General features: G+C 41.7%; 1 protein-coding gene across 1 annotated transcript; it reads left to right on the forward strand.

Moving 5' to 3' along the window:
• The first annotated feature begins 1347 nt into the window (after window positions 1-1347).
• Window positions 1348-9108, forward strand: zc3h15 (zinc finger CCCH-type containing 15). Its single transcript, XM_018728879.2, has 10 exons — window positions 1348-1552; window positions 2211-2312; window positions 3047-3152; window positions 3804-3956; window positions 4071-4162; window positions 4267-4452; window positions 5047-5193; window positions 6990-7148; window positions 7418-7550; window positions 7876-9108. Exons 1-10 carry the CDS (start codon window positions 1475-1477, stop codon window positions 8040-8042), a joined length of 1323 nt encoding a protein of 440 aa, XP_018584395.1. The 5' UTR covers window positions 1348-1474; the 3' UTR covers window positions 8043-9108.
• The last annotated feature ends 3705 nt before the right edge of the window (window positions 9109-12813 follow it).

Genomic DNA, 12813 nt, shown 5'->3' on the forward strand with positions numbered 1-12813 from the left:
TACACCTAGCCGTATAATTGCAACATTACTTATAAAGGCCACAGGGCTGGTTTTAAACCATTCTTTACTTATAATGCCCACTTTGAATTTCAGGAAGGAAAATTTTCCTGGGAGATTACCACCTGCACTCTGCAAACATTAATTCTCAAACAGGCCCATAGCATCAGTAACCAGAAGAAGCATTGGCAGCTTCTGTCTGTTTACCCTGCAGGGAAGGCGCTGGTATTGTTAGATGGAGATGGAGAAGGTGCTGGTCAAAATCCCTTTCACCGATGAACCCCTAACTGCTTGGTCTTCATTCACGACGGAGCGTACTCTTCCACGGACGGTTTCTGCAGGAAAATGACTGTAAAAGGATCACGTCAACAGTTTCGAAGTATACTAAACAATGACTACCTGCAGAATTCAAACATGTCTTGGTATTTATGAGTCGTAGATGTACCCGTCCCTCAAAAGTTGATAGATAGACAGGAAGCTGGAAAAGGTTCATTAATCAGTTATGAAAGCCCAAGGGTACACTGGTAAATTGTCATGTAGGCTACCCTTCGGCGGAGATTGCTGTCCAGGCCCTGCTGTGCCATGTGCGGTGAAGAGGAACAAGGATCGCAGGCTGCTCTGTGCTCCCCGGGGGAGACAGCTGGGACTCGCGGCGATGCCGGTGGGCATACGGGCCCACACCGGGCCTCAAGAGGAGCCAGGTAAACACTGCAGCCCGGAACTTTCCTCCATGTGTCACTTTGCCCAGTGAAGCCTGCAGTGTAAAAAGCAGCAGGTGGCTCACAGTGTGCCCATCAGAGGAGGTGTGGGCCTCTGTTCAGGCCTCGGGGGACACTCTGACTATCGGTGGGGTGGGGGGACCTTGAGAATTTAATAAACTGGTCACAACTGAACTGGGAGGGGAAAAAAAAGGAGGGAAGGGGAACGCAGCAGCAATACGCTACATCTCAGCTCGCTTAAAAGCTGCAAAAAAAAGGTGTCTATGTACCAAATCGGATCCCATCCTTGTTTTTATTTCAATTTTGAACATGCAATATCCGACAGATATAAAAAATACATTTTTGCAGAAAGGGTTTTGAATTAATGTTTAAAAAGGGGATGAAGACATGAATTTTATTAACAGAGTTGTAAATAATCGCGATAGCCATAATCGTCGTCATTGCAGTAATTAGTATTGTTTTACACAGGTTATTTTAATAGGCACACGTGTGTGTGCGTGCGCGCGTGTGCGTGTCTGTGTGCGTGTGTGTATTTTAATACGATAATCGCCTAAAATAAAAAAAAAAAAAAAAAAAAAAAAAAAAAAAAAGTGCGTTTCCTACTTCCGCCGCCTGCGCGGCCGTGGCGACCACGCGCTCTCTTAGCGGCCCTACCCAGAGTGCACCGCGGCACTCCGCCACACGCTCGCGCGCGAGGCCTGAGGGAGCTGCTCCGGAGCGGGACTCGGTGTGTGTAACGGCAGCGGATCTGCGTCGCCATGCCCCCGAAGAAACAAGCGCAAGCGGCCGCGGGCAGCAAGAAGACCCAGGAGAAGAAGAAGGAGAAGATCATCGAGGTGAGGAGCGCTGGGCTCGGGCCGCTGGGCTGGCGGAGACGGACGGGGGTGGGCGGCGTGCTTTTTGCATGCATGAGCCAGCGCTGTACCGCAGATTTACCACAATTTACCATACCGTCCCACACAGAGAATCCTGCACGGGCGACTGCGAACGTCCTCTTTCTATTACAGCTTCACCGTTTCTGAGATCCGCCTTATTCCCGACCCGTCCCGTCGCCGTCCCGTCCCCGTGGTGAAATGGCAATGCCGGCGGTGTCCTGTCTGTGTCACTCAGACTCACTGCGGCGCCTGCTGCGAGCGAGGCCTTCATCTCCCGGACCGGCCCCCTGTCAAAAACACATACCATTTAATTATTAGTTAATAATAGTTGTTGTTATAACGGTTGTTGTTGCCGGTGCTTTGAAAACAGGAAGTGTCCGCACGTGCGCTGTTAAAATGCTACACACACAGACAGCTAGCTACTAGCTGCAGTGCTAGCCTAGCTCGTCTGTGAAACACTCATTTATTATTATTATTATTATGGCAGTTACGAGTGCGAGCCGCACACACAGTGCTGCTGTGTTTGGGAGTCTTGTGTGTTGTTTGGATACAAATGGTGTGTGTGTGTGTGTGTGTGTGTGTGTGTCAGGCTGTTGCTCACTCACTGTGTGTCTCCCAGGACAAGACGTTCGGCCTGAAGAACAAGAAAGGAGCCCGACAGCAGAAGTTCATCAAGACGGTTACACACCAGGTCAAGTACGGCCAGCAGAGCGCCCGACAGGTGCGACACACCCCCCTGCCGCCCCAAGTCATGTCCAGCCTCTGTCCCGTTTCTACAGCAGGCTGTCCTTACCATAGTGACTCGGAGTAATTTTTGCTCACCGAAAGTACTGCAGCGGGAGAGGAGAACCGAACTCAGGATATTCCGCTCGCGAGGGTGCGAAATCGAAATGCACCAGTTCTAGGTTTTGCCTCCATCGTGGTGGAATAAAATCCATTTGTCCCTCAGAACTGCTGAATCCTTCTAACTGTTCTAGGTTCTCTAAGCATTTCCTTCCAACCCATTTTTCTCCTGTTCACCTGGAAGATACACAAGTTAGTCCAACACCATGTGCTGTGGTTAGTACACACTCTTGTTGTTCAATATCACTTCTTTAGTGATTTTTTTTTTTTTTGTCTTGTTTTGATCCTTGAATGATCTGTTCCATCAGAATTGTGGTGTTGGACAAGTGGTGCTTCAAAACTCTTGTGTCTGAAGCTGTTCACCTGGTTTAAAATCCATTTTTGTACCTCTGAGTTTAACTTCTCTTCTGTATAATAGAATAAATGTGTATATATTTTACATCCTCTAAATACCTTAGCGTGATGTTTCGCCTTGCTCTCCACGCTGTTGCCACCCAAAATCGTAGTTGTAAGACGTTTTGCTGCTGTTTTACATTAAAATTCTGATAAATGTATCAAGTGTTTGTTTCACCATACCTGATTACCCTGGTGCTTGTGTGATATTTGTCCTAGATTGCTGCTGAAAGTGAAAAGAACAAGAAGATTGACAAGAAGAAGGAGCTGTCTGAGCTGAACGAACTCTTTCGGCCTGTTGTTGCTGCTCAGAAAGTCAGCAAAGGTACATGGAACAAGAATAGAGTATTCCATCTCAGGCAGCTCCAGCATGATGATAATATATAAAGACATATTGTTTATCAAATTTCCATTTTAATTGAGACTTATTCCTTTAACTGCAATATTTTGCCAGTGACCTTTGTTGCCTGTGTAGCTGTAGACATATCAGATTGACTCATTATTAGGCACAGAAGGTGATGTGGCAGATAATGTGGGTAACGTTGGTCAGTACAGACTGTTATAGCAGAACCAATCTGTATTTGTCTGTCTAGTTTGTATGGTTTTTTGTTCCAGTTTGAAACATTAACATCTATTACTATGTAGCTTTACTAGGATGATGTTCCAGTGACTGTAACGTAGTGATTCTAAATAAATATGTTGTAGACTATAGAGATGTATTTTAAAAATGTTTGAATGCAGAGATCTGTAGCACTCCAAGTGCAATGTGACACTGGTTGCTTTCAGGCCACCTCTAGGTGACCAGGTTTGCTTCACATTGTTTGAGCACTTGGGCAATAATTACAGTTCAACAAGGTATGAATGGGACTAGTGTTTTACCCAGCAAATGTCTTCCAAAAGAAGCAGATTCAAAATGGATTCTGAGCATTTTGCAGCCAAGCAAGGAAAAAAGAAAAATATATGTCTCTCTTTCTAGGTGTGGACCCAAAGTCAGTGCTCTGTGCATTCTTCAAGCAAGGCCAGTGCACCAAAGGAGACAAGTGCAAGTTCTCTCATGATTTGACTCTGGAGAGAAAGTGCGAGAAGCGTAGCGTCTATGTTGATGGCAGAGATGAAGAACTTGAGAAAGGTGTGATATTTTCCTGTGTTATGCATGTAAACTTTTGTGTGTGTGTCCCTAAGTTTGTCTAAAAAACACATCTTTTAAAAAGCTTTGTCAGTTGCTGTTTTTCCTTTTGCGCAGATACCATGGACAACTGGGATGAGAAGAAGTTGGAGGAAGTGGTGAACAAAAAACATGGGGAAACAGAAAAAAAGAAAGCTAAAACTCAGATTGTAAGCAGTGGTGCTTTCTCTCTTTAATCTTTGGCTGTGAATAACTCTGGGAGGAATCGGAGGATTCACCACGGCAGGTCTGATCAAACTTTGCCATCATGTAGGTCTGCAAGTATTTCCTGGATGCCATTGAGAACAGCAAGTACGGCTGGTTCTGGGTCTGCCCGGGCGGAGGTGACAACTGTATGTACCGCCATGCACTTCCACCTGGCTTTGTGCTGAAGAAGGACAAAAAGAAAGAGGATGCAGAGGAGGAGAAGATTTCCCTAGAAGACCTTATAGAGACTGAGGTGTGAAGGCTACTTCCTGAACAGGAGTGGAACATCTACATTTCCTTGCTTATATATGTGTGGAAATGAAGGAGACAAAGTAATTCACTAGTGGGGGGACAGCTGGTAGCGTAGTGGTTAGAACAACTGCCTTTGGACCCAAAGGTCGCAGGTTTGAGCCTTACCTCTGGCTGTAGTACCCTTGAGCAAGGTACTTATCCTGAATTGGTCCAGTAAAAATTACCCAGCTGTATAAATGGGTAAATAATTGTAACCTTAATGTTGTAAGTCGCTTTGGAGAAAAGTGTCAGCTAAATGAATAAATGTGTTGTACTAATAACTGTTAGTTGGTATAATTTATGCAGACATTAACTTCATAATGTTCTGTTTGTAGACTCTGGGCTGATATTTGAAATGCTTGCCTTTGCACAGCCACTACAAGTCCGATGCACTTTGACAGGACTGGTGTTTCGGTGTTTGCTGTTGGTCTGGCCAGATATTTATGGAATATTATATTAAAATGGTTGATGCTGAGTTTAGAGAATGCAGTGTAGGAAACTTTGAAAATAACTCTTGTGTAATCAGATTTTTTTTTTTTTTTTTTGTTGCCTTCAGCGATCTGCCCTAGGTCCAAATGTAACCCGTATCACTCTGGAAACATTTTTGGCTTGGAAAAAAAGGAAAAGGCAAGAGAAAATTGCAAAAGCAGAGCAGGATATGGAGAGGAAGAAAGCTGATTTCAAAGCTGGAAGATCCCTTGGGGTGAGTTTAGCCTTCATTGCTTTTTAGCTTTGCCTGTGTTTTGTCAAACGCTTCATATTGTGTTAGATGAACCACTGACAACTTGTAGTAAAGATGCATACGTCACCCTGTAGTTATACATTTTATATACTGACTCAAACTTTAAAACACATCTAGGACCAAAGGATTGTTCATAATACCAAAAACTTTAAAATTTCATTTTAAATTACGTCGAGTCCCATTAAATTCTAATAGATGTTCCTAGTACAAGTGCGAGTGACTGATGATTGTAGTTTGTCTTAATTCTTCTCACCATTGGGTGGCACCAGAACTCTCTTAAAATGGAATGTAAAGACTTGCATCACTGGTAAATACGTTTTAATGGATGGGTTATTTCCAAAAATATTTTGTCTGTAAAATATTTCTAGTACAGTTTCTCAGCCATTCAGGTACCAAGAAAACAGTTTTGGCATCACCAGTTGAATATGGTTTGAGAGGGTACAGTTTTTAGGTTAAAATACTGATGTTATTTCTTCGATTTTCTACTGTTTAGTGGCTCTGAAATATGTTGACCTACCTCTGCACACATTTAATTAGACTGAGCAGCACTGGCCATGCTGTAATTAGTTCTACATATTCTCTTTATAAAAATTAAATGGTAACTTGTTTTCTTTTAACTGCTTAGCTATGATGATGATGATGTACATTTAAAAAATTCTGCAAGGATGTAAAGTGCAATTCATCTTGGTGAATAAGGTGTGTAGGCTGCTAACACTACATAGAGTTCACTGGAAGTTCCGTCTTCTTAAATAATGTAATTTGCTTGTTACAGATGTTTAATGATGTAAACAGTTAAAAGCAGATGAATTTTGCATACGTGCTGACAATTTATGATGAATACTATGAATGCACATATTCCAAATATAAGCTAGTTGTCAATGCATTACTAAATAGCAGCTGGACACCTGTTCAAGGAATGAGGTCTCAGATGGGGGATGCAATCGCCATATTTTCTATTTAGGGCAGTAGCGGTGTTGCTTCACAGTTCCTGAGCTGTCTCTTTGGATGTAAACTTCAGTCCTGCTCAGTGCGTGTTAGGTTTGCATGTTGCTGCTCAAATGCTCTCCCAGTGTTTGCAATCTGAAGAGATGCACAGAAGGCAGGGACAGTAAATCATGTTCGAATCCCAAGTGATCAAAGTGGGTTAAATCTGAGCTGCCCTGTAAATGAATGTAATAGAAGGCGGTCTGAATTATAAACATATTATCACTGCTGAGTTCATTAAATGTGGCGTAGAAATTGCTGGTTCAACCAGTATTGTCATTTTCAGTCCGTGGCTGCCACCTAGTAGCAGCAGCGGCTGACCTTGACGTTAATAACACACAATTGGATTTACACATACTCTAATATAAAACAGCATGAGCTTCATTATATTTGTATTTGTCAAACATTGCTGCATCTCATTTTTCATCCACCCTTAATAGATATTTTAGGTGTTGTTAACCTAAGTAAAATCTACAAAGTTTGCTTTGCAAAAAGCAAAGTTAATTTTACAACATGACCAAATAATTGAAAACTGTTCACTACACTTTTTTCAATGGGATATGAAGTATTCATAATGAAATTTTCTGGTTTTCAAAGATTAAACTTACACCTGTAGAAAAGATTTTGAATATCCCATGGGGATGTGTCCTCAGCCTTCTCATGGAAACAGCGACAGTGCTGGTGAATCCCCGAAAATCTGAAATGTGGCTGCTGCTTGCGTTGTCAAAATACTCTGCATATCAGACATAACACGGTGGCTTTTTGTTCTGTAGGTTAGTGGACGTGAAGTGTTTGAGTTCCGACCTGAGCTGGTGAATGATGACGACGAGGAAGCCGATGATACCAAATACGCAAAGGCTGACGACGACGACACTGACGACGACACTGACGACGACGATGATGACGATGATGATGATGATCTCACTGAAGAGGTGACCTTTGGCCTGCATACTCTGCTTGTTCACCACACAGCTGACAACTGAAAATGAAATTCAAAGAAGGAATTTACTGAAGTTCAGTGTAATTAATCATGCATGTCTGCCTTTCTTAATTTCCCTATTTGACCATGTCTTTTGTAGAAATTAATGGATTTCTGCTTGATCCCCCTCTATTTTTTTTGTTTGCCCTTATCTTATATAGCAGAAATTCAAATATAACAATATTCTAGTAGTATGGAGTTCATTTTCCCCTTCTTCTGCAGGCTGAAGATACTCCAGTGTTTCAGGACATCGATCTGGCCAGGTTTGTTCCAAAGGAAGTGGACAGTGCAGGAATTACAGTGGCATCAGCAGACAGGTTTTCAGCAAAGGCTCAGCCTACAGCGAGCACAGACGGTGAGTGTTTTATCTGTTCATGGAGTGTGGCCAGATGGCAGCCTGCTACAGTACCCGACATGGACTAGAACATGGCATTTGCATTTATTCACTTTCTTTTAGCTTACTACTATTCTTATTGCTTTTGTTTGTTTATTTTATTCTTAGTCATAGTTCACTACCCTTATGAATCTTAAAAGCTGTCTTATCTGGCTTGATAGTTGACTAAATGCAAAATAGGATAAAGTAGCTCTATTACTGCACTTCTTCTAAAGAGAAAAGGTGTATGCTGATTCTTATTTGTGGGTGTCTGTGTGTGCGTCTATGGCCTCCTCTCCACCTGCAGACAATAAGCTGAGTGAAGCCTCCGGTGGAGTGGAAGAGAACGGGGAGCATAGCTCTGGGCCCGAGGACGATGAGACGGATGCTGTACCTGTAGATGAGAACCTCTTCACGGGGGAAGACTTGGATGAGCTGGAAGAGGAGCTGCACACGCTGGACCTGGAGGAATAAAGGGGACGTTGCCGGGCTCGCATGCAGTGGACCATGCAAGGCTTGCGACGAGCGGCCATGTTCGATATCGGCATCTGACAGACCCCACCCCCCCCCAAACACTATGTTCCTTTGCTTCTTCTGACGTTCCAGGACACAACAAGATTTCAAAAGAAATGGATCTTTAAAAATTTGCATCTTGCTGTTCATAACCTACAGCTGATTCCTTTCTTATACCGGTGAACTGTTATGGGAGATGGTTGACCTCCTGAAAGCAAAGTTTACTTTCATGGGTCTTTTTGCTTTTGGGTTGATTTGTTAATCCCGAATAGTTTGAGGTCCAGGCAAAATCATAAATCCTGAATTTTTATGAACAACTGATATTCACTTTTCTAAGTTATGTTTGAGGTTTCCATATGCCATAACCAAATCAAATAATGGTTAATGGTAAATTGTGTATTGTTTAGGACAATACTCATTAAAAAAAAAAAAAAAAAAGGCAGGCTTGTAAATTTGCAGGTGTAATGAAACATCAGACTGCAGATTTTTCATTTAAGTTAGTACTGTTTCTCGCTGATGTGAACATGATGCTTATTTCTGGAATAGAAAGGATTATTTCAGCAGTGGAATTTTGAGTTTTTATGATGTGGGGGAAAACGCCGCATGTCAATATTAAAATGTATGGCGAACATCCTTGGTGCTGATTTTATAACCAGCTCCTACAGGTGTGGTGAGAAGCTGGGTAATTTCATAAACATTGTGAATCTGTACATCAGCATTGGAAGATGTGATGACAACATGCAAAGATGAGTCATGTGGCTGTTAAAGGGATAAAGACCATTGCTGCTCAGGTTTGACTGTTGTACTGCAGGTTGTTACAGGTCCTTTTAGAAGCAAAAACAGATAATTTAAGAATTGTGTTGATCCTTGTGTGGCAAATTGTTTTAAACGTTCCTCACCAATATGGCAAGACCAGTTGTAAATAAAATGACAAGGATATGAATAATTTTGCTCTTTGTTCAGAGGAAACATTTAAAATAAAGTATCAGACAAATTAAAGGTGCACTAAAGTATGGTTGTGTGTGAATACGGGGTAGTGATGTGGACAAAGCACTTTCCAGTGTATTTCTTGTATTATGATGCTTAGTGTTGGCTGTCTATTGCAGCGATTAGTGGATTTTCATTATTCCCTAACATCTTCAATTGAATTTGGTGGTGGCTATTTCAGGAGGAAAGAGTCTACAATCTGTGAGTATGTGAAGGGGTCACCGTAGTCTATAGAGAAGTGACCTTTGCTGTTTGGCCTGTAAGTGCTAGTAAAACTACATTGAGATTCTTGTTGGATTCCTCACCACAGAAACAGCACTGCTTTGTGTTTGACAGCTGTAGAGCATGAAAAACATTCCATATCCACCACCTCCCTTGAGATGCATGTTCAGTTACCAGTTGTTGTGACATTGAAGGAAAACACAGAGGTGGAACTTGTCACGCTCTCATTCTTATGTGTAACATGGGAAATGCATGGTGACTTTTTTTTGGCCAGTGAGTGTTGGTGTCTCCAATAGCTGACCACAAAGACTTGCAGCAGGACTATGTAAGATCCATAGTATGTTTCTAGTATGGCAAAGAATTACATTTATTCATTGTGTGTTTGACTTATGCTTTTCCCCAAAGTAACTTACAATATTAAGGTACCTACAACTATTTCCCCATTTATACAGCTGGGTAACTTTTATTGGAACAATGAAGAGTAAGTACCTTGCTCAAGGGTATTGTACCTGGAGGTAGGTTTCAAACCTGATTTGGGTCTAAAGGCAGCAGCTCTAACCACTATGCTTCCAGCTGTTGTTTGTAAAGATGCCAACCTAGTATTTACCGTGTTCTGCCCATTTTTGTAATTGCAATTCTTAAAAATGTAGAACTTGATGGGGGGGGGAAAGCTATCAAAAGGGATGGCTTAGACACCTTTTAAAAGCAGCTTTGTCATTTCTAAACATCCCTCAGATGTAACATCACAGATAATGAATTCACAGCTGCAAATTTATATACTAAGAAGTAATAATGTAGATAACTGGAGAGAAAATGAAATGGAAAAACGCAGAACGAAAACTTGCTTTGCTGATACATTCCTTTATGTTTGCGGTGATGTCCTGTTTGTGTTCTCCTGGATGTGGTTGAGCTTCCACCTGACGGCTTGACGTGCGCTCTGCTGACAGCCTTACTTCCAGTGCCTCTGGTGTGACAAATTTCTCCTTTGTCACTCTCAGCATTCAGCTTCACACAAGCAAGATTATTGGGCCGTTGGCTGTGTCACATGCTAAAAGCCCCAGCAACGACACGCAGAAGCCTGGAGCGGACACAAAAGCACCATTGTTCCCTGGTGAAAGTGGAAAGCTGCACTGGTTAGACGATTTTATTGTTATTGGTATTTGTATGCCACAATACCAGCTTCTAGAATCAGATCCAGTTTATAGGTATGGAATCTGGTGGAAAAAATAGAGTAAATTAAGACTGAAGTTTTCCACACCCGTAAAAAGCAAATGCATAAGATAATCCGCTCCTATAATGTAATGTCTGGTTTATTTCCAAACAGCATTAACAGACTTGCCAGCTGTGAGACTGAACTTAAACTGATAAGGTAAAAGAGTAGAGGTCACTTAAGATTTACTTGGGTGCAATTTTCCACTGAAAGTAGCAAAACTGGCTACATACAGTACACATATAGGCTTGATAGAACAATGCCCTTCTCGATGAAAAAGCTACCCCAGCTCAGAAAAATATATGCCCTTTTTTCATACAACAGATTTATTATCTGGTACAATGGCATTTTTGCCCAAGACATGGTCATTTTAGCTCCAAAATGGGTGGCAGAAAGGTGGTATAAAAACACCAGTCCCTTTGCTCTCATTCATTCAGCCAGTGCAATGCTTGGGTTTGACTACTTTGCACACTGGAACAAAGCAGTTCAATGAGGGAAACAATCATAAAAATTGTGGGCTTTAAAAATCACTAAAGAAAGCCAGTTGCAATTGTGTACTTTCAGAGAAAACAAGTCACTTTGGGACCAGTTGCTGTGCAGCTTTCAGACTGTCAGGCAAACTGGTTTGTGGACAGCTGAATAAAAACAAAGTGAAAACATTGAAAGTGGGGTCTTTACACAAGTAAAAGACTTTTTAAATCAGTGCACCTGAGTGTTTCCTGTCTCAAGTGTGTTTGCAACAGTGTTGTTTACAAACACCGCACTCACCAGGGTGACTGTTGTCATAGTGTCCCCAAAAAGTTTGTTTAAAATGAGTAAAAGGGAGGATTTGAAAACTAGATGAGATACAAATGTTGGTCTAGGCCTGTTGGGGAAAAAACACTCAGTAGAAAAGCATTTTCCATCCAAAAGGAAAAGAACACTTCACTTAAGCTCTTCTTAATGAGATCAGAAGTTTTAAAACGGTTAAAAAAAAAATGATTTCCTAAATAAGATGACAAAGATTTTGACAAGACAACACTGTCCTCAGTTTCCTATGAGAAGAAGTGTTTGCATCTTCAGCTGCCATTCAAACTAAGTATAATTACAATCTCTGAGCAAAATAATCAGAAAGTCTCCACCCAGCGTGTACCCCGCCTTGAACCCTACGCCGAATAAACAGCCTCTGCAGCACTACATTTGACAACTGCTTATTGATAATTAACAAAAATACAACATCAAAGCCAGAAATAATTTGTGTCAAAGATTACGCATACATTGTTGTTACCATCGTCATGAATATGGATTTTTTTTGTATTCTAATAAATTTCAGGTCTCTTTTTTTATGCATACACATTGTTTACATTGTCCAAGCCATTTCAGTGTCATCATTTATCAAGAACATATCGCAATAGTTACAACATGTTTCTTTACAGCTACAGTGTGTTGGCGAGCGCTATTATTTTTATTTTTACTCTCCTTTTTCAGGAGAATGGTATGAGGCCTTACAGTTCCCAGCGCCCGCCAAACCAAACAGCACAAGGATTCGGCGTTCTCCTTCTGTGCCGAGCGTTCGCTGCCCTTACACAAGAAACCCAACGGATTATCATCTCACATTCTTCGAGACATACTTCACAGCAGCTCCCCAAGCCAGCAGCAGGAGGACAGCCAAACACGAGCAAAGTATCTCCAGCTCTCAGTAGCCATTTGTTAACTGTCACGGATCACAGATCCACGGCTCAGGGAGCGGGGTTTGACCTGAGAAGGAAGAGGAAAAGGACGGGACGGGACGGGATGGGACGGGACAGGCTTTGCTGGCTCCCGACCTGCAAGGAGCACCAAGGAGGGGTTTTCAAATAACTGCATCACATTTCCTGTGCGGAGCTCCATAATCAGGCTTTCATCGGCCTCCTGGAATGCACTGCTTTCACAGCAGCGCAATCTTGATAAATTTCCAAGACGATGCACTTTTATGAAGGGGGGAAAAAAAAAAAAATTAAGCAAGTAGCCTCTGAGCCAATAGATAAATGCAATAATACATCGCACAAGTTATATCATGTCACCCAAACTGAAGTTTAATGGAAATTCCTGCTTCCCCTCCATGTTTGTGTGTAGGTGTTAGATTTATAGCCCATAACAATATGATTAATGTCATATATATATTTAACCCACATACTGTCTATATACAAGGTTTATCATGAGAGATCAGGCACAAATTTTCCACAACTCTGGTGTATTTACATAAAAACACACAATAAAAATTATTTGCCTCACAGAGATGTTGAGCTACAAAAATGTAGACAAAAAAGCTAATTTTTTTTTTTTTTTCTGACC

This window comes from Scleropages formosus, chromosome 21, assembly GCF_900964775.1.
Source record: "Scleropages formosus chromosome 21, fSclFor1.1, whole genome shotgun sequence".
Lineage (NCBI taxonomy): Eukaryota > Metazoa > Chordata > Actinopteri > Osteoglossiformes > Osteoglossidae > Scleropages > Scleropages formosus.